General features: G+C 39.2%; 2 protein-coding genes and 1 long non-coding RNA gene across 4 annotated transcripts; 2 read left to right on the forward strand and 1 right to left on the reverse strand.

Annotated features, from left to right (window-relative positions):
- The first annotated feature begins 1,814 nt into the window (after positions 1 to 1,814).
- On the forward strand, positions 1,815 to 14,931 carry LOC111333566 (uncharacterized). The gene is made up of 2 exons (XM_088736488.1): positions 1,815 to 2,103; positions 12,997 to 14,931. The coding sequence occupies exons 1-2, from the start codon at positions 2,004 to 2,006 to the stop codon at positions 13,983 to 13,985; spliced, it is 1,089 nt and encodes a 362-aa protein (XP_088592614.1). The 5' UTR covers positions 1,815 to 2,003; the 3' UTR covers positions 13,986 to 14,931.
- Positions 14,599 to 18,480, reverse strand: LOC111333558 (uncharacterized). 2 transcript variants are annotated; one of them, XR_015992592.1, is made up of 3 exons: positions 18,341 to 18,480; positions 16,517 to 16,621; positions 14,599 to 15,319 (listed from the first exon to the last, which is right to left on the reverse strand). XR_015992592.1 is itself a non-coding variant. In XM_022939157.2 (3 exons), exons 1-3 carry the CDS (start codon positions 16,600 to 16,602, stop codon positions 15,137 to 15,139), a joined length of 369 nt encoding a protein of 122 aa, XP_022794892.2. In that variant the 5' UTR covers positions 16,603 to 16,786; the 3' UTR covers positions 14,599 to 15,136. The 2 variants fall into 2 exon arrangements, 1 of the variants encoding a protein (XP_022794892.2); XM_022939157.2 differs by lacking the exon at positions 18,341 to 18,480 and adding an exon at positions 16,028 to 16,127 and having other exon boundaries at positions 16,517 to 16,786.
- Positions 16,721 to 21,655, forward strand: LOC148721646 (uncharacterized). The gene is made up of 2 exons (XR_015992604.1): positions 16,721 to 16,837; positions 19,577 to 21,655. It is a non-coding gene; the product is annotated as an uncharacterized LOC148721646 (long non-coding RNA).
- The last annotated feature ends 35 nt before the right edge of the window (positions 21,656 to 21,690 follow it).

Raw genomic sequence — 21,690 nt, forward strand, 5'->3', positions numbered from 1 at the left:
AATAACCATCGTTAGGTAGCTTCTCGAGTTATCTTATTGATTTTATACTACATAACGTCTACAAAATCAATAAGAAATCGTGAGAAATATTTAGATGTTACCTGCCCTGGCGAGGAGAAGTGACAGAAGTATGCGAAGCGGAACGGAATGGGCGCGTTGTCGTGTTGCTGTTTCTATTTTTTTCAATAAATGAAGAAATTTCCAGGTCGTCTAGTTGTTTTTCTTCGTTCGATTCATCTAAAAAACTTGGATGCATATTTGCCAGCCATTCTGACTCTTCGTCGACGGAAATATGATACAAATTGTCCGCCATTTTTTTTCGTAACTACAATTCAATTCTTTGCTTGCGCGATGCGAGAAAACCTGTTTAACCGGTACTACAATAGACGAGTACAAATACCGCGTGATATTTGTACTCGTCTATGGCGTTATTTGTACTCGTCTAGGTGTCACACTTCTCTACTACAATACAATACAATACCTTTGTTGTGGCGGTTTTACCACTCGCTTGGCGAATTAACAAGAGATACTGAGACTCTGTAATTTTCTTCTTTATTCTCCTAAACTGCTGCTTCCACTACAGCTAATTTTCTCTCTCTTGTTCCACTGCTTATTTTCTACTACTTTCAGCAAGGAGTACCCCAGTATTAAATACAAAAATCACAGACATGTTTGGGTTAGCTAACCGTGGGAATTTCCAAAACAGGATGTTCAGTGTGGGTAAAACTCAAGGTCAGTTTTACCAACTCAAACATGACCACCTAGCAAACTAGTTATCCTAAACCATAACAAGAGATTAAAATGTCTAGCACGGTAAGTGCTGAGCCAAGTTCAAGCACACACTAAAAATAAATGATCAAAACTATAGATTCATCAAGATAGCACGTAGCGGCGAATAGGCGAGACTTTATAAAAAAAAAAGGCAAACCTAAAAATGCTTGAAATATCAAGCCTTGAAAACGCTTTACAACACCTTGTTAGATGTAAATCTATCACGAGTTTACATGCGATCCAGGACCCAAATAAAGTTTTTCCTTATCTATACTAGTAAGGATTTTGCTGACATCATTTCCTGATTGCAAGGTCGTTTCTTTCAGCGCATGTGATTAAATATAGCGAAAAATGCTATTATGAAGTTCACCGGCTTAAATTGATTTAAATTCCTTTTCTAAGGAGTAGGAAATACCAACCCAAAGAAGGGAGCATAATTTACTCTCAACAGGTGCAAACGGGTCCTTGCTGTATACAGCTAGCAGCTATTCGACTTTTCAGACAAAGATAAAAAAAAACCTGCGGTCGATAAACAGACCATTTGGTTTCGTTCGTTCATTGCTTATCCATAAGTCGGCACGTGGGCAATACAGAGGCGTTATATAATGGACTGCTCTAGCTCTGAGCCAATCAGAGCGCGCGTTAATCGGCCACAAGCCTGAACCATAATTTTGTTGACCTTTCCACTAAAAGTAAACAGAAAGTCAATCATGAATATTGTATGAGACGACAAGCTTTCTAGAGAGGGGAAGAAGTCTTTTTCTGGCGCCCCCATATCCATACCCAGATTTTCAGGTCTCGGATAAAACATATTTGACCACAGACTAAAATAGTTTAGATTAATTGGAAAATTTTGGAATCTTATTCAGTGAACTAGATAAATCTATAACAACACTAGACATCTAGGCACCATTATCTCTCGACCCTGAGAGAGTAACAGGAAAACTTTTCTTTTAGGAATTATTGTGATCTCTACAACAAATATCTTTTCTTTGAAAAATTTTCTTACCTTTTCTCAATTTTTCCTAAACCAGAGACTTTCAAATATCAATCATACGCCCAAACCAGAATACAAGCCTTCGTTCTTAGGCTTAGATGCGGCTGACCGAGGTGGTGGAGGAATTTCGTGGTGATCGATTTGTTTGCTCGACCAACGGGAAGAAGCCATTGTGAGATTAGTCAAGTTGTTAACGCTATTCGCCATTCTAAAACCCGTGAACTGGAAGTGTGCCATGTCAACTCACATGTTCTGCGGTAATATTTCGATGTTAAATCGATGGCTGGCTCTGGTCGTTGTCATAACGGTATCTTTGGTATATGGCATCATATATGGTAGGTGAGATTGTTTCCATTATAGTGTTTATCAGTTTCCTGTTCACATCAGGAAAATTAAAGAAATGGACGTGTTAGAGGAGAAGTAAGTTCCAGAAACCATTTATCTTTTGCCTCTACCGTTGCAACGGGGTGATGAGGCGGTGACCGGCGGGTGGTAGATATGGAATGAATAATTACAACCTCAACCATCCAAATTTTGTCTTCAGCTGTGATTGAACTCGACAGCAAATACAACTATGCTTAGACCTACTTAGCCGCTAAGCAACATGTTGCACCTGTGACTCGTCCTTATTTTAATCCATCTCTTCTCTATGGCCATCCTCAGTTTGGCATTTCAAAAAAACAAAACAACGTAGTTGAACAATTTTCCACTTCGAATAAATCTCTTCATCTGAAAACTTAACAAAGTGACGCCTTAGAGAAAAGCGGGAACAAAAACGGGAACGGTTTTTTTCCCATGCTGTAACACCAACCAACGTTTCCGCCCTATTTATTTTGGTCTTGTTGTTTCCACAATGTTTTCCAAGCTTTGTATATTTTCCGATGTCAAGGAAAACATAAGATTCAGTTATGCAATATCAAAAATTCCTAGGGGACCGACCATTATTTATCGCCAGGGGGTGGGGGTGGCGAAACTCCAAGGATTTGGGTGTGTCACAATAAAAATCAGGCACTGTAATAGTCTAACTTTATTGGTAGTTAATTGGCAGTCAATTTTCTACAGGCCACATTTTTAAACTCCTGGTGACGACTGATTTCCCCTTGCCCCCTCCTCCCCCCCTGAAATTGAGAGCCATGTCAGGAGCCCATTACCCGGAGCCTCCATATGTGCTGTAACCTTGAGTCAACCCTTTCCATTAAAGAATTATTTTTAGAACAGGCTTTCCCGCGAAAATACATTTTTTCCAAGACGTCCACATATTGCCATAGTGAGAAAAATAAATGGCGGCAGAAGAGGGAAATTGGTCAACAAGTTTACTCCTTGTTCCACCACCGCTTTCCTTTATATGTTTTATCCATTCCTGTCTTTACGGCCGAGGGAAACTGGTTACTAGATGAATGGTTAATATATGACAGATGGAAAATATCCGAAAAATATCCCTATATAGCGTGTGTTTCTTGTCCGAAGTAAAACTAGGGCGATTACACAGTTCGAATAATCATTTAGTTGGCTGTTATGGAAAGAATCCTTTTGCAATAGAACATATTTTTAAAAAAATTAAGCGTTCTGGTGAGGATTCGAATTTAGTGAGGGAGAACGAGGTAGTAAAAGCAGGAAGACGTTAAATTTCGCCCTCTCAGATCGCGATGGTATGGAAGGAAACGCGAGTTCCAGTAGCTCCATTGGCGATGTGTCCGTCTCGGAAACTGCAAGGGAAAAGGTAAAAAGAAAACTCCTTCAGAAGAAAGACTGGAAAGATGACGGGACTGAGAGACTGGAAAGTTGGCTCCAAGAAATTTTAGCCTCAAGTTTAGTTGGTGAGATACTAGATCTTACTTTCGAGCACTCCCCCTTTGAGAGGTCAGATGAAATTGCCACTCCTGGCCGTGTGCTCGTGTTGAATCCATCTGAAAAACACACCTACGACAACCAGACAGGACCATTCCGGCCTGTTCGACTTATTGCCAATGTTGACGGCTCTTGGAGTTTACAATGTCCAGTGTATGAACATGCAATTACCATGTCAGGCAAACTTCAATAATGGGCGCATGGCGCTGTTGTCGATCTTGCTAAGAAACTCCTTAATTCGCATCAAACACTGTGCTCGGGATTTCTGGAAGACTACGAGGCATTGGGATATGAGCCTAATAATATCCGCATTATGGCTCACTATGTCATGTCAGAACCACTAAGTCAAAGCAATAACGTTATTATTAACTTGCCATAAGAGAAAAAGGCATAAGTATTAATGTCTATGGCAAACAAGACTTGAATTCGAAGTAAAATGAGAGGAAAACTTGCTTGAGTTGATATAATTTCACTGACAAGTCTCCTCCCAAGCATAGGAAGAGAGCAAGGAAATTGACACGATTTTCATTAAATTAAATTAAATCATTTTGCTGTCAATAACAAATCTTCTTATGTTCTCTGTCCTAGCCTTGGGATCTTCTTCGAGTTGTTGGGCATGAATTCCTTCTATTTTGTGAATGGTTTTTTACCAGTGTCTCACCAGATGGGAGTTACTTTATTAGCCCTCTCAGAATCAATGGCAGTGAATTAGAGTCAATTTTTAGTGTGCTAAAACACACAAGTGGTGGAAATCTATCTGCCATTGCCTACTCACCTGCTTTAGGCAGGTTGATCAACAGGAAAGATGTAGTTGTAAATCAACACTCTGAGAAAGGTTACAGAGACCAAATTTTAAACATCGATGGGCAGTCAATTACAACTAACGATCATATTTCTGTAAAGTGCACGATTGTTTCTAGATCTCTATGTCAGTTTTCTTTTCCTGCAACAATAGCACAGTCCTCACTAGGAGGAAGGCAGGGCGGCAATGCTTGCACAATTATCGCAGTTAGGTTTGGGCACTATGCAATGATGCATAAACTAGATATTTCATTACTTTGGGCACAGTTGCCTCAGTTGTGGATCACACTATTTGTAAATGCTATATGTGATGGTAATGATATATACGATGATCTTTTCGGTGACACGGCTGTTTACTTAGATGTAGAAGACATAGTCCAGGCTGCCGGCACTGAGTACAAAGTCCAATCAGTAAGCGCAATTTTTGGCTTCAATAATGCAAATGAATTTTCTGATTTAGCAGGACATTTAAGAAATGTTCTGCAACCATCCTATGGAGTTTTAATTGCAAATGGCAAGTCAGAGGGAATTTTCATTCAAGCAAACGGCCTTTGTGCCTTAATTGATAACCATATCCACAACAACAGTGGTGCTGTTATATTGATGGCTGATTGTCCAAGCAATCTTATTACTGCTTACTCAGGACTGCTTTTGGATCAACATTTGGTGCTTAATATTGGCACGTTTACTTGGGTGCATTATTTAATGCCTAAGTTCAATTAATAAAGTGTTTGCGCGAATTAAGAGACATTCATTGAGGGGAAGTTGTCACAACTAAAGTGTTAGAAACACTTTGAGTAGCTGTTGACTGCAACTGCCTTGATTACATTCACAGGAATTGCTTCCCCATGGTAAATCTTAATCAGCAATGTTGAAACAGAATTTGCTGTTTCACCCCTTGTAAATATGATAATTAAGGAGTAGGCTTTGTGCACTGTTACGTAATTATGTGGGCTCAATGTTGTTGATAAGAACATTGGCCTCTTTTTTTTACATGCACACTCATTAGTGAAATAATATGTCTGAGTATAATTGCAATCTGAGTTACTGTGTTCTACTGTAAATAAGGAAAGTCTTGCTGCGCAATTTAAAAAATAATTCGGGGAAAGTTTGCACTCAAATGATTAGTATTGGTTAATACCTGTAAAGGTATAATATCTTCAACATTAATATTTACATCATGGGAGCAATCTATTGAATTTCCTTAAATGAAAGTGAATGTCAAGAAAGGAAATCCCTTATTCAGGGCAGTTATTGTACAACTGTAATTTAATCAATAAACATTTAAGGAATTAAAATGACTTACTTTCTCACCAGTTAACCCGGAAGAGTGGAAAAGATGGCTACGAACAGTTTGCCCGAGAGGTTCACCTTATGTACATTACACCTGTCACTATAACCTCTTATTTTTGTTATGTGTTTATCATCTATAGTTTACCCGGCTGGCTAACTGGCTGGCCAATCGTTACTATTCTTTTACCAACTAGAAAAATAAAAACACCAAAATGAAATCACGGCAGGAATGTATTCAAGGAAAATTCAAATGAAACTGATGGAAACCGGTCGTTGCGATACGACTTCACGACCACAATAATTGCACGAAAATTTTTATGATTACTACAAGTGCAGTTCGCGTGGGTACAGGAAAACTAAGGGTGAATAATCTTCGTCCTATATCCGAGACCTTTTACACCTCGAATGAGCCAGGAACCCATTACTAATGTAATGGTGCCGACTAACGGGCTCCTGGTCTTACATCGAAACGACATGGGAAAAAAAAAAAAGAAGGCAGTAATGCTTAATATTCTACATGCGTTTTTTTGGCCAATGCATACGCTTTTAAGCGAGGTCTGAGCATCTCATCAGCGTCAACCACCTTATTCTGACCTTTAAGATCTCTTTCAATCCTGGCATTCATAAACTCGTTTATTCGAGTATTTGCCAATTTTGAAACCAAGTCTTTAAAGATACCAACCATTATTTCCGCGTCAGTGTCCACCAGGTTCGTTAGGGAAACCACGACCAAACAAAAGTTCCATTGTTTAGAACTGCTTCCTGGCACATTCTTAAAACTTTGTTGGGTATCGACGAAGGTTACTGTCCGTTGCAAATTCCCGCGCTTCGTCGTCAACAGATCGCAAAAACGTCATCATCTCATCTCTGGGAAGCACCAGATTTCCCTCATCAAAAGATTTTTCAGACTTCAGGTAATGTCCGATTTATCCTTCATAACTAGTTGCAGTAAAATTTCCAATTCCTGCTCCATAACCGGTTTCCTCTTTTCTGACAAATCTCCCCGTCCTTTTTTTCCAGCAAGAGTCTCCTTCCGCAGTTTAATCATTCGCTGCAGAGCCGCCCCACAATACCGAAACAAAGTATCGTCCGATTCTTTCAAAAGTTGACATCTTCCTCCATTAAAACCGTCAGCAGCCGTTCCGCTCTTTGTCTTTCTCAGGCGCACATGTTCATGAATGATCTCATAGACTATCGCGTGAATAACACTCACAACACAATGAACATCATCTCGAGGGCTTGTGCTTAAATTCGCCAGTAATCTTTCGAAGATCATTCGCTCCTGTGTAGGTTTTCCGGGATGAAAACTAGCCAAGAATTTCATCCATGACACTGAGAAGGCCGCTTTCTTGTACTTGTCTTCACGGTCGAACGCTTGTTCGACTAAGGTTGAAAATGTGCGGCAAAATCCAGCGATCAACAGTTCAAACAACGGCTTCTGAGCGACGTCTAAGATATGTTCTGCAACCTTTATCCGCTCAGGCTCCAGTTTTATTCGTGGATCGTCCGTAAGGGTTGCCCTTACTTCGGTCTCTACTTTACTGGATTCTTCCAAACTAAAAATCCAAGAGATCAACACTTCCATTTCTTCATCGTTAAGTGTTGAATCTTTCGCTTTTTTTGTTCGAGTCCGCATGGATTTCGTCGCCGAAAGCCGCTCCGTTTGGGTTTTCGCTTCCCTTGGCTTGAAGAAGCCGAAAGATTGTCCTCATTTGAGTCTCCTTCCTCGGTGCTAGCAGAAGATGCTACTGACTCGCTAGAAAGTACGTAACTTGCTGAACTATCATCCGATGACTCCGATAAATTTCCCTGCAGCCTTTCCGCCATCGTTTTCAAAGCTTCTTCAGAACACAAAAAAGTATGAACATGACTGAGCTGCGCACTGATTGGTTGACTGATTATAACACAGTAGGGCGTGACAAATTTTGCGCGAAAACTATTTCTAAAAATAACTTTTCGTCGGAAAGGGTTGACTCTAAGGGCTTGTATGGGAGATGAAGGCTCCGGGTAATGGCTCCTGACTCCGTTTAAAGCGTACAAGGTAAGCTAAGTGCTTGTCTATATCATTTTGCGTTCATTTAGTATATGTTGAAATGCTAGTGTTTCCGCATAGTTCATCATGTCTTTATCGCATTTTTTTTAACTTTGGTAAGCTTAATCTCCTAAAACATTTGCCTGTAGCGTTACAAGCGATAATAGAGTCCATTAACAATAGTATAATGGTGTCTCAATAAACCAGACTAGTTCCTCTGGTTTAGAAATAAGTGGAACGATGTCGCATCGATACGTGCACGTCAATCCATCCATTCAGACTGTTTCATGATAAACTCAGTTTGTCTAGTGCTTCAAGTTAGAAGGGAGGGTCGACACTCATTACAAGTTATCCGCTCATATCAATATATGCTTTGTGTTGCGATTCTCTTAAAGAAAGCAAACGCAGTTAAGACGAAACGTGTCAAAAAAAGACGCCATCTTGGAATTATTTCTGAAATCTATCATCTTACCAAAACAACATTACTATAGGAATCCTTCCATAACTGTTATATAATGAGAGTAGTTTCAGCTATCAAAAGCTTGTGACACGAAACCCGATTCGGCTAGGCAAATTTCTTCCACGATGGTTTATTTGGGTCGCGCTTCGTTAGAAATTTACCTTTAATTTTCAGAATGTTCTTTACCATAAATCCTTACGGCTAAAAGAAAGCTTTATTCATTGATACCGACAACAGTCCCTTTTAGGGTGTAGCTAATTCTCTCGCCTGAAAACGCTACATGATAAACTTTTACCTGCGTTGATCTAAACGGTGAAAATGATTTGCAATATCTGTAAACTGATGTCTTTCACTCCACACTCTTTATTATTCTGAGTGGGTCGCCGCTTCTCACGTCATCGCTTCAAACTTACAAAGCTCCAGTAGGTTTGAACCAAGATAACTCGATTATTTCCATCTTACTCAACGAATGAAGTGGGAATATTCAACACTGTTTGATAATATTTTCCTGTGGCAGCGAATTTGACTCCGTTTGAAGCGTACTAGGTAAGCTAATCGCTTGTCTATATCATTTCGCGTTAATTTAGTATCTGTGGAAGTGCTAGTGTTTCCTTAAAGTTCATCACGTCTTTATCTCATTTTTTTCATCTTTAGTAAGTTTAACCTCCTAGAGCATTTGCCTGTGACGTTATAAACGATTTGATTAACATTAATACAATGGTGTCTCAGTAACGCAAAAAAGTGCCTGGCAAAGCTCCAGTTGGTTTGGACCTAGATAATTCGACTGTTTCCATCTTGATTTTGTTGATTAAGCAATGAAAATTATTTGCAATCCACACAATTTTCTTCTTAGACGTGCCTCAACAAAGTGTTCGTAGCCCTTGGAAACTCTCCGCACATCATGTCTTGCTGTTTTAACAATAGGGCAACATACTTCGGCGAATCATTATACTAAAAAAACCTTGAGAGAGAACATCTGCTTGAGTGAGGCCCTTATAATCATAAAATAGATTTATTTATAAAAACTCAGTATTTATAAATAAATCGATTTAATATCATAGCGGGAATTTCTCTGAAACACGTAACAAATACTATCCAAAGATTCTCGATCACGTACAAATAGATAAATGAAAACGATTTATAAATATAGAAAGAGTCCCCATGACGGAGAAATCGAGCCTCAGACCTTCGGATTTCCGCGCTCCGATGCTCTACCGCTGGAGCCACAGAGACTCTATGGTAAACAAGTCTCATTGCGAAGTTCATATGCGCGTCCTACATACTGCTAGTGCTATGATTGGCAATGTAGAAAGCGTCATGTTTTGTAAAGAATAAGAAAGATCTTTTTTCCTCGCTCGTGACTAGACGAAAAACATCTTTCTGTATTTCTTTACCGAGCTCAGAAATACAGCTACTCTAACAAGGCTATTCCAACACAGTCCAAATCTGTAAGTCGGCACGTGGGCAATACAGGTCTCCGAGAAAACATATTTGTCGATAGACTATAATGGTTGAGTTTCCCTGAGAAGATGTTGGAATATTTTTCAATGAACTAGATTAATCTCTAAATACTCTCAACGTCAAGCATCAGTATCTCTCGATTCTGAGAGGGTAAAAGGAAAACTTTTCTTTTTAGGAATTATTGATTGTCATCTCCACAACAAAATTTCGTTTCCTTGAAAAATGTTCTCACCTTTTCTCGATTTTTCCTAAACCAGAGACTCACACATTTCAATCATACATCCAAATCAGCTGGATACAAGCCTTCGTTCTTAGACTAAATATGTAGCTGTCTGAAGTAGTGGAGGAATTACGCGGTGATCGATTTGTTTGCTCTGAATCGACAGGAAAAAGCCGTCGGAAGATTTGTCCAATTATTAACGCTATTTGCCATTCTAGAACCCGTGAACCTGAAGTGTGCTATGTCAAATCACATATTCTGCGGCAATATTTCGATGTCAAATCGAGGGCTGACACTTTTCGTTGTTCTAGCAATGTCGTTGGTATATGGCACCCCCGGGAGGTACTCCCTTATAAGGGCTTAATGGGGACGTGCGGCCAGCTAGGGACTATGTTTTTCGAAATTTTTTTCTTAAACAGGGTATCGAATTTATCATTTTTGTCTTAATCAGGGTATCGATTTATCAATTTTTGTCTTAAACAGGATATCTTTTCTTGGAAGATAAACAGCAAAATTTTTACAAGCTCTAATTTTAATTAGTATTGAATTCTGTTGATTTTGGCATTGATACCAGGCACATTAAATGTCTTAAACAGGGTATCAAAAATCGGAATTCTGTCTTAAACAGGGTTGGAAAATCAGCGATATTTGTCTTAAACAGGATCAGGGATATATCGAGGAATATATCAGGAATATATCAGGAATATATCAGGAATATATCAGGAATATATCAGGAATATATATATCTTATTAACCAAGCGCGAGGGTCGTACTGGGAGAATATCGGCCCGAGGTCTTGACAGTACGGACAGAGCGCAGCGAGGTCCGTACAAAAAAGACCGAGGGCCGATATTCTTCCCGTATGGTCCCGAGCAAGCTTGGTTAATAAGAGATTTAGTATACGAATGAAGTTCAAAGGGACACAAGTGCGGTATCATTCGGGACCATTCGGGACAGTGCCCAGTCCAATACTTAGAGAATATTGGACCGGCAATAGAGCATTTTGATTGGTTGATTTTAGTTATTGGCCCTCTGACTGCCTGAGTCGTGTAACAAATCAGGAATATATCGAGTACCCCCTGGGATGGCACCATTTATGGTAGGTGAGATTTAAATAAATATTGGTAATACTTCCATGATTACCGACACGAATATAGAACAAGGTTCTACACTATCTGAATGAAAAAACAACGTTTGTTCCATAATACAATCGAGGAGATAATGTAGTAGGTGTAGCAGGTGTAGTTTAGTGTTGTGTGGTGTAGTTGGTGTAGTTTGATATAGTATACGTAGTTGTAGTTTGTGTAAAGATAGGATTTTAAGTTATCGAATTTTTTGTGCTAGCGCTAAAAATATATGAAATTCAACGTAGAAACCGCGAGATTTTGCTAAGCTCAGCAAAGCGTAAATACTACCAATTCCCTTTCAGTCAGCCGTAAACAGTTGTTATTAGATCATAACTGTAACTATCATTATAGTGTTAAACTGTAACCGCTACCTGTCATGGCCTATTGTGTAGTTGTTATCCACCAGAGCTCTTCGAGAGTGATTAATCTTGAAAAATGCGAAATTCCTGCCCAGCCAATCGTTGTAGTAGATTACGTGATTCTTTAGATAATTCATAGCCTTACCTAATCCTTTGTACTTTAGGCTTAAATAGAAGTGTTTATTATTAGAGCTTTCTTTGGTCAAACCAGGTCAAGCCAGGTCCTAAGCCTTGTCAAACTCAGTTCGGTCAAAAGCCAATAAGTTCAGTTGCGCTTACAAAATAAATCTACTTTGGAGCCAACCTTGTTGTTGTTAGTCAATGTCTCAAGGATGGTCAACAGCCGTAATAGATTCCGGCCTTCCCGCAGCCAGCGAGTGCCCCTATGAAGGCCTTTTCCCAGAGGAAGTTTATCGAATTGTTCCCCGTCCGTCCGTTTATTTGTGATGGCAAAAAGCCTTCTTTTTACACTTGGTGTAGTTTGCTGTAGTTTGATGTAGTTTGGTGCAGTTTGGTGTAGTAGGCGTAGTTTGGTGTAGTAGTTGTAGTTTGGTGCAGTTTGGTGTAGTAGGTGTAGTTTGGTGTAGTTTGGTATAGTTTGGTGTAGTTTGGTGTAATTTGGTGTAGGAGGCGTAGTTTGGTGTAGTTTGGTGTTGTACATGTAGTTTGGTGTAGTAGGTGTAGTTTGGTATAGTTTGGCGTAGTAGATGTAGTTTGGCGTAGATTGGTGTAGTTTTGTGCAGTAGGTGTAGTTTTATCCCACGCTGTAACATCAACCAGCGTTTCCGCCATATTTATTTTGGGTTATGTCTTGTTGTTTTCAGAAATGTTTCCAGGCTTTACAGCAATGATGCTGAGATACCAGGTCTCCTATTCAGAGACTTCATGTGATTTTTTTTTTTAGGTTTTGCCTTTCAATCCGACCGAACTACCTAATACGAGGAAACGTATTCGATGCTAAACGACGAAAAAAAAGGGAGATGGCTTATCCTTAGAACAAACAAGATCTCCACAACAAGGCATTCTTGACTCAAAATAAGATAACTTTTTTCGGTGTCGACCAAACCAACAGATTTTTGAGAACTGCGCCTTGTAGCTCACTTGTGCAGCTAGCAGTTTACTAAGATGTCTTCAGAATTGCATGATTTTCCTGCTTCGCTCCGGAACATATCTCCGCCATAGGTTAGCAATTTTCGATGTCAAAGAAGACATAAAGTTCAGTTATGCGACATCAAAAACTACTTAGGGATTGACCATTCTTTACCGTCCAGGGTTGGGTGGGGGAGGGGGGGATTCAGAGGATTATGGCTGTGTCACAATAGTAATAACAAGGAGTCCATCACTGAGAGCGTTCAACTGCCCTTTGTTTATGTCGCGGTGTTTTCACAAACAAGTCTATTATTGGTTTAAACTTGCCGCGAAATGGGATTCCCCACGGAGGCCCCTCGACCAATCACGATTAGCGCGTAGTTATTTTATAACTTGACTCGTGATAGATAATGACTGGTCCCTTCGCGGGTTAAAAGGCTTCTTTTACAGCGTACTCACAAGAAATGGATGAAGAAGGGGGCATCTTAAACGTCCCCTTTTATTTTCACGTTTTCACTTAAATCGTTTGTTTTCGCAGGCTTTTTTCCCATCTCTAGAAACTATCCGCTCCCAGAAAAAGTAAATTATTATTCTCCACCAGCTGTACGCAATGGAGAAAACTCTTCCTGTCTCCACAATGCATTTTCAGACATTGTGCTTGTAGTTGTGTTCAACTTTCCTGTCTACTCAAGTATTCCAACACTCTCAGGCCTTTATAAGAATGCATTTCCAACGATCATATTTTGTGGATCAACTGAGTCGAAAGAACACAACATCGAGTTAGTTCAGTCCATTTTCAAAGGATACTTCAGCTACACGTGCATGTCACGTGCCATGGAAAAATATCCGGGATACGAGGGATATTTACTCATCGGCGATGAAGTAATACTTAACTACTGGAATTTAATTGGAATGGACCGTAACAAAATCTGGGAAGGGCCAAAAGTACCGATTCTATTAAAGTATACTCAGCCTGAAAATTGGTCTTGGTGGAATTCCCCCTATGGAAAGAGCACTTGTCAGAAAGCATACGATGATATCTGGAATCTATACAACTCCTCTACAACTGAAACGTTGTCGAACATGAGCAGTCTATCAGTTAACGGGACTGTCCATTCCCGTAGCGTGTTAGGGAACATCAAAGGGTCGATTGATCTTTCCAAACAGAACAGGAACTGGACATTTCTTTGCCCTCGGGGTCGCTCAGACATATTTTACCTTCCTCGAAAATTTGCGGATGAGTTCAAAACACTATCTGATATCTTCTACAAGTATCGTACGTTCTTGGAAATTGCAGTTCCTACAATGTGTCGAATAATTGACAAGGAGGACAATTTTGAGTATATCCCTGGGATTTACATGGCCGGGGTAGGAGACAAACAGTCTGACTTCCTGTGGAAAACATATAACACCACCTTGGCGTTTATCCATCCTTTCAAACTACGTTACGAACACGATGGAGCCATGAATAAGGCATTGCTAAAAAGCTGGATCATGGAGTATAGTAATAGTTTGAGTATATGCTAAAGAAAATTTATTACATCAGTTTAGTCCAAAGATATGCAGTCATATGTCCAGCATCTTCTAAATTTTCGTGAGTTACTACGCCGAAAAATCGAGGGAAAGTACGACGGAAAGTGAACGAAAGATTTATCACAAGTGGCAACTTTGGTATAACCGACCAATGACATTGAATTTCGGAAGATATCGTCGTTAGCCTGAGATTCATATCTCCCACGGAGAATTTTTCTGTCAATCGACAGCTGGACGGATACATGTAAAATGGACGAAAAATGTTTATTAACGGCTGCCATCAGAGCTTCATAGAAAATAATGAGTTATTTAGTACTATATGGAGCACTTAAGAGAATGTTTTGTTTTACTAGCCCCAGCACCGAGATTTATTCCTTCTTCGCACATTAATTGACGCAAGTTAGCCTGAAAAGTGTTCATGCCCTATTGGTTGTCGACAGCTTGACCTTTTCAATAATATCAATAATTCAATGGAGCTCATGAAAAAGATAAATACAGTCTATGTGCCATATGCTTGGAGTGCGAAACTTGACAAAAAGCCTTACGATATTTGAAGGAAACTAACGCCAACAGGTAGTTGCATAAGAAAAGTGGATCTAGACAAATCTAACATGACCTACACGAGTAAGATTTATTAAATTGTTCTATATATAATAAGCAATGGCATAGTCATCGAGTGAAAATGAAGGAAATTACATCCATCATCTTGCTATATACTCCCATTCATTCATTTGTGAATCACAAGTGCAAAGCTTCGATCACTTGTACAAGATGTTTAAGTCTGAACAATACTATGAAATAAATACATCACAGATAAAGAAACTTTAGGGCAGACAAAACTACATCTCTAAGCTATCTTCAGTTTACATAACATAGTTTTTTTAAGAGATTGTCATGCACGATTAATCCTAATGACACATTAAAAAGCTAGTTTTGATTCTTTTGTCTCAGGTATGCAAGAGGAGTTCAGTTGCATTTATTACCACCTTTCATGTTGTATTTTGGCCGATGCCCGAGTTTCTTCTCCAAACATTCAAGGTACTGACCCTCAACACAAGCGCCATTGGAATCTGGCACCCATTTAATCATTAAATTCCTCTCATTATCTAAATTGAATCAGTGATCTTTAACAAATTTATCAATATTCAAATTTTGGTTTTTGTGTTCCGTGAACCGCCCTCGAATGTTGTTTGAATGACCCACGTACTGATACCTTCGCCCTCTAAACCTATGGTATAAATCCCTTTCGCTTCTGGTGCTTCACCGAGATCATTGGCGTAGGATTTCCAGCCTTCATTGATCAGACTTTGACAGATACTTGCGGCCATCTAAGGAGTAAGAAAGTTTAGAACCTCGTGAGTTCTGTGAAAAAACATCCTGTTTTTGGGTCAAGAATCGTCAGTGCTAAGGACAACAATGTCATTTCAAGTTAAAAGGGGCAGGTTTCTAAAGAAACTGTGGTGCTACGTCGGTGGGAGTACCAAGGTAATTTGGGTTTTATCGACTGAGATGATAATGTAATTTGGCCACCGTGAAGAGTTTGAAAGCTGACGTTTCGAGCGCTTCGTCTGAGAGCTGAACCTCGAAACGTCAGCTTTCAAACTCTTTACAGTGGCCAAATTACATAATCATCCTAGTTGATAGAATTCAACTAACTCTGGTTAGTGAGACTTACTCAAAATACATGTCATGTTCGGGGAAAAAGAATTCAAAGTCACCAATCACACCGCTATGTTCTCAACGGTTTGAGCTCCAGGTGTTTTCCCATAAATTTAAACTGTTACGCTTACAACATTTTTTATTTGATTTGAAAAAGCCGTGTACTGTTATAAGCAAACAAAGGAAATCTTCTGCCAGCCGATGTTCAGAGGAAACTATGAGAGATGAGATGAATAGAGATCAACATCAAGAGATAAGGGGACTATATGTTTTGACGCCTAAATCTTAAGGATGAGTTACGCTTCGTGTCCATGAAACAAGCCCTTGTTTTCACACAAAAAAAAACAGAAATTCACGCAAACAAACTGCAAACGTACCAATGAACGCCGCTTTATGAATTTTGTCAATCGAGGACGATTTCTTACTTCCCCTGAGCATGTCATTACAGCAGTAATTATCGCAAAGTATTTCCGTCCCCTGAAAACAATTCAGTTGAAATAACTGAAGCGTATATCTGTACATAAATAGACAGAAGTCAAAAAACATAGGCTAAGTGCGCGAATTAAGAGCTTGCTGCTTTCCTCTTTGACGGAGAGTTAGCTGTTTCCAGCCCAAATGAACGACAGTGGCCCAAAAATAGATCAAATCTTATATTCTATTGAAGCTTAGTTCTCTTACTTGGACTGCGTTTTGTGTAAGTTCAGAGTGTGCTAAGACTAGCTTGGTTTCGCTTTGAATATCGATCATGCAAAAAGCATTTAAACTCATTACACTAACTCAATAAAGATGAACGGCAAGTAAAAATACGAAGAGGAACTCATGATCGAGAACTACAGTGCAAATGAAATCAAACGGAGATATCTCACCTCAAACTCAGGTAATTCTGCGCTGTTTGCTTCTTCGCTGATTTGAATCTTCGCGCCGAAGCCCCAAATATATCAGTATACCACATGGCGATGTCCTATTTTTGACTGATTATAATGAAGGAATTACCTTACAAGTTGTTCATCTTTACATCAAGGGACATTTCCGTTCAAAACTGAAAGTGCAGGCTCAACAGATTCCTTTCAGAAAATGATGCAACCTTCTCCGATAGCATATTTTTAGTGTCGACGGCTGGAAAATTCGTACATTTTAAAGAATTGTGACAACAAGGTGCAATATTGCCAGTGTACTCCAGACGAAGGGTAAGTTTGAACTTGTCTGAAATTAGGAATTTGTTCATGCTTAGCGTGCGTATATCGAGTTATGCATGCACTGGAAAGTTTGGAAAGCACGAAAAAGCGTAAGAGCAGCATGAAGTGTAGCCGAGAGCTACTCTAGCTTTTTGAGGGCTCTCCAAACTTCCCACGCGCATCCATAACTCGATATACGCACAGTTCAAAGCATGAACAAATTCTTTTATAACAGAGCGACAACAAGGATCTGCGCGTAGTCGAACTTCTAATTCTGAAGAGAGAGAAAGCCAAATTGCTGTACCTATTTGCTACCATCAGTGCGTATTTGCGACCGTAGCAAATACTCATGCGAATTTGCTACCGTAGCAAATACTCACAGCGCGTACCTGCTTCCACAAATGCGTATTTGCTACCGTAGCAAATACTCAAAGTCCATGTTTGCTACCGTAGCAAATTCTCACAGTGCGTATTTGCCACCACAAATGCGTTTTTGCTACCGTAGCAAATACCCACAGTGTGCATTTGCTACCGTAGCAAATATTCAAAGTCAATTTTTACAACACTAATAAATACATGCTTCCGTTGAGAATATCGGGAATGGAATTTTGCTACTAATATCGAGTATTTCCTTCACGCAATAAATATGCATCAAAACAACAAAGAAATACATGTAAATCTCAGGCGATGATATATAACTTAACATTTAGAGACAAATTATACAAGAAATGGCTCATTACTCGAAATTATGTTTTCTCAAAGAAGTATAGATTATATCGTATAGATATAGATTATATATAGATCGTATAGATATAGATTATATAGATTATAAGTATAGATTATATAGATTAGATCGAAAAAAAATTGTTTCCATCAATAAGATATATCGTGACGGCTTTTTACAATGACCTCTTGACCAAATCAGACAACACGAAAAAGATGTGGGACAATATTAATTTATTTATAAATAACAAGCAGCCGAGTTCTCATATAGAAAAGCTACAGGTAAAAAATAAACAATGCGATCAACCCTTTACTATCTCCAACTGCCTCTATAGTTACACTAGCATCACAACTGGCAAAAACTGATAGAAGTGCAACCTCTTATCTTTCCCAGAAACGAAAAAAATTTTAACTCAGCACAGGTCTCTGAAATAGAGGTATTTTTACTGCTAGAAAGTCTTGATGCGAAGAAGTAATTTGGGATTGACAAGGTTCATCCGCTTTTATTAAAAACTGCAGCACTGCAAATATGCCGTCCTTTAACTTATATTTTTCATCTTTCTATCAACCAAGGTATTTTTCCTAATAGTATGAAACTTGCTAAAGTTGTTCCGATTTTCAAACAAGGCTCTCGTTGTTCATGTAATAATTTTCAGTTCTCTCTTCCATTAGTAAAATATTTGAGAAATGTGTTTTTAATCAGCTGATGTCTTATCTTACCAATGAAAACATGATTTCCTCAAAACAAGAGAGAGATGATATAATCATGGCCATGAGAAAAGGCGAACTTACCTTAGTTAATGGTGTTGGCGGCTTACTCGAAAGCATTTGACACCGTGTCGTATTCTGTTATCATATAAAAGATGTGCAGAATGGGTTTCTCAAAACCCTTTTTGTCTTGGATGACAAACTACCTCTGCGATCGCCGTCAGTATGATCGATTTCAGTCACGTGACACTATTCTAAGCGACCGCCATATTGGCGTATATTTCGTGTCACAAAGTGTAGGCGAGAAGTCAAAGAAAACATGGTTTAATGTCTGATTTTTGGATGTGGTAACCGAACTGATCGAGACAAAGGCGTAATATTTTCAAGAGTACCAGTAGTAGTCCTTAATCAAGGAGAGGAAACTCAAAAACTTTCAGAATTGCGAAGAAATCTCTGGATATTTGCGGTTAGTCGGGCCGATCTCACAGATTCCCTCTTGATGATGATGAACTTTATTCATGTGTCAATTATAAAATAGCAGTAATAAAACCACTAAGTAAGGACACAACAAGATAATTTAAATAAAATAATAAATAACTAAGTATTAATATAAGATTAAATAGCATAAAATTTGTGGTCAGCAGAATTAGGGTAGGGGACCTTAAGACGTGGGGGGGGGGGGGGAGGAATAGTCTGAGCCTAAATAAGATATAACTAAGAATCATGCACTGCAAACCAAGCAGCCCACACAGCCACCATCGTCCATTAACATTTCCAAATCCATTCCTCTAACTGCCCTCTTAAAACCCGCTAGTGAATTCAACGTCCTAATACGGGAAGGTAGCTTAGCTCATAGCACAGGTCCTAAATACCTAAGGTAATGCCTGCCATAATTAATAGAGTTAAATCTTGGAATAGTAAATTCTTTAACTCTTAAGTTATACACTGTGTGATTTTCTGAAAATAAATCTTGTATATAGCTTGGTGCTAGCTTAAACTTTACTTTATACATGATGGTCGCTATATCTTGCAATCTACGGTTCACTAGGGTGGGCAAGTGCCCTAAGACCCCTCTCCTGGACATGCTCCACTTTTCTTGCATCACTTCCCCTACAAAAGTGCCATACAGTACTGCAGTAAGTCAAATAGGGCAAGACTGCAGCCTTATACAGCTGCAGCTTAGCAGTGGTTGGTATCAAGTTGCGCAACCTAGTCATTACTTGGATCATGGCCGAGTCTGTGGTAGACATTTTACATGCGGAATCGCCGCTAAACCTTGGGATAGGTACAATCCTGACTGGGTTCTCTCTCTCCATTTAGGACATGGTAAGAAACCCTCAGGAGAAAAGCTACAATCTGCGCTTGATGTCGCCGCAAAGATAGACTTCAGAGCTCGCACTCTCGACAAGAAGCGTGCTGATTATGAGCTACTTCACGAGGAAATTAGAGCTAAAAAGCAAAAACTTGATGAACCGGGAGCCGAAGTGGCAGATTTATTTGAATTTGATGATGTGATTGATGAGCAGAACGGTGAGGAAGGTACAGGAGTCATGACTCAAACCGAGGAGTTTGAATCTTTGTCTGTTTCAGAACCAGAGAAACAATTTGATGAAAACTGATTCAGAAATGACGACAATAAAGTCAAATTTTACACTGGTTTTCCTGGACTTGACGTTCTCATGGCTGTATTCAGACATGTTTCTCCACATGTAAACAGAAAATCAATGACCTTAACAACTTTTCAAGAATTTACAATGACAATTATGAAGATAAAGTTAAATATCGCATATTTTATGTCCTTGTACACTTGTAATAAAGCCACTCACTAGCTGGTTGTAGGCCTCTAGGCTACGAAAGTTCTTGAACTGTTCTTTTGTGCAATAGCTTGTCTCAAGGACTAAATAACACAGTATATCTGTGGATTATACGGGAGGAAGAAATTCCGGCTCGGAGGCTTTTCCCTTCAGCAGTACTGGGTCGATGCCAATGCACTGAACTTTGTCAAAATATCGCTTGTAAACATCAAAATCGAGTTTTTTTGCGTACTCCGACAAGGGTACAGAAGTTGAACGATCTGGAATCACTTTTGAAGCTGTTAAATCTTTAGAATTAGCTTTTAAAGCCATTAACATCTTACGATTTAAAAAAATTGGCGCGTGTTTCCATATATTTACATACGATTTGCAAAATGATATGTGCGCCAATATGGCGGCGGCTAAAGCGTGTGACGTCATGTGAAATCGATCTATTGACGACAAAAATCCGCTCTGGAAAGTCTGCAGTTTAATGCTCCCCAAGGATCTATTTTAGGCCCATTGTTATTTAACATCTATACTGCGGATCTGCAGGACAACCTCAACGACTCAATCTCGTGCTACCAATATGCTGACGACATCACCCTGCATAAACGATCCACCGTTAATAAACTCGTGCAAAATCTTGCCGACTTTAACAACTTTCTCAGTCACATGGCCAGCTGGTCTTATACATCAAATCTTTCCCTTAATCCGGGGAAAACCAAACAGATGGTGCTATCAACAGATCAACTGGTTCGAGTCCACGATCTTAAACATCAGATCACACAATTGGAAATCTCGAATCGCCAGTTGGAAAGAGTGAGTGAAACAAAGTTACTGGGAGTAAAACTTCAAGAGAATTTGAAGTGGAATGATCATGTCAAGGATGTGGCAAATGCCTCTTATGGAGTCCTACGTACACTTCGTAAGTTGAAACACTTTACAGACTTCAACCTAAGAAAGAGACCTGCAGAATTACTTGTGTTATCAAGACTCGACCATTGTGATTCCGTCTTTTCACCTCTGCCACGATACTTGCTGAAGCGCCTTCAAAACATTTAGTTTGCTGCCGCAAGTTTTGCTTATGGCAGATATGTTAATAACAATGGAGACATTTTAAAGCTAAATTGGCTTCCTATGGAAGAAAGAAGGGATTTTAATTTGCTGAAGTTGACCTTTAAAGTGCCTTATTTTAAACAGTGGCCAACATATCTGAACTTACAACGAGTCTCTATACGTAGAGAGCTGCGCTCATCAGACTGTATTAGGCTACAGGTTCCTTTAGAAAGGGGACCTTTCAAGACACCTCAGCCGTTTTATTTGATAATCTACCAAAAGAACTGAAAACCTGTGATGACCTTCATATTTTTTAAATCGCGTTTATTTATATACTTAAGAAACCGGGGCGAAGGCACGCCTTTAGTAATTTTAAATTAGTTTAAGTTTTAAGTGTATACAGACTGGAAAGTTTTCCTATTTTAAGTTTATGATTGTAAACATTAAATAGGTTTTAGTTGATCCTATAATGTATTTAGTTAGTTAGAGACAGATGAAGAGCCACTCTGTGGAAACACTGTTAACAAACCCTATACTTACTTACTTACTTACTTACAACATGGATTTAGATCAGGTTCTACA

This window comes from Stylophora pistillata, chromosome 10 (genome assembly GCF_964205215.1).
Source record: "Stylophora pistillata chromosome 10, jaStyPist1.2, whole genome shotgun sequence".
In the NCBI taxonomy this organism is placed as follows: Eukaryota; Metazoa; Cnidaria; class Anthozoa; order Scleractinia; family Pocilloporidae; genus Stylophora; species Stylophora pistillata.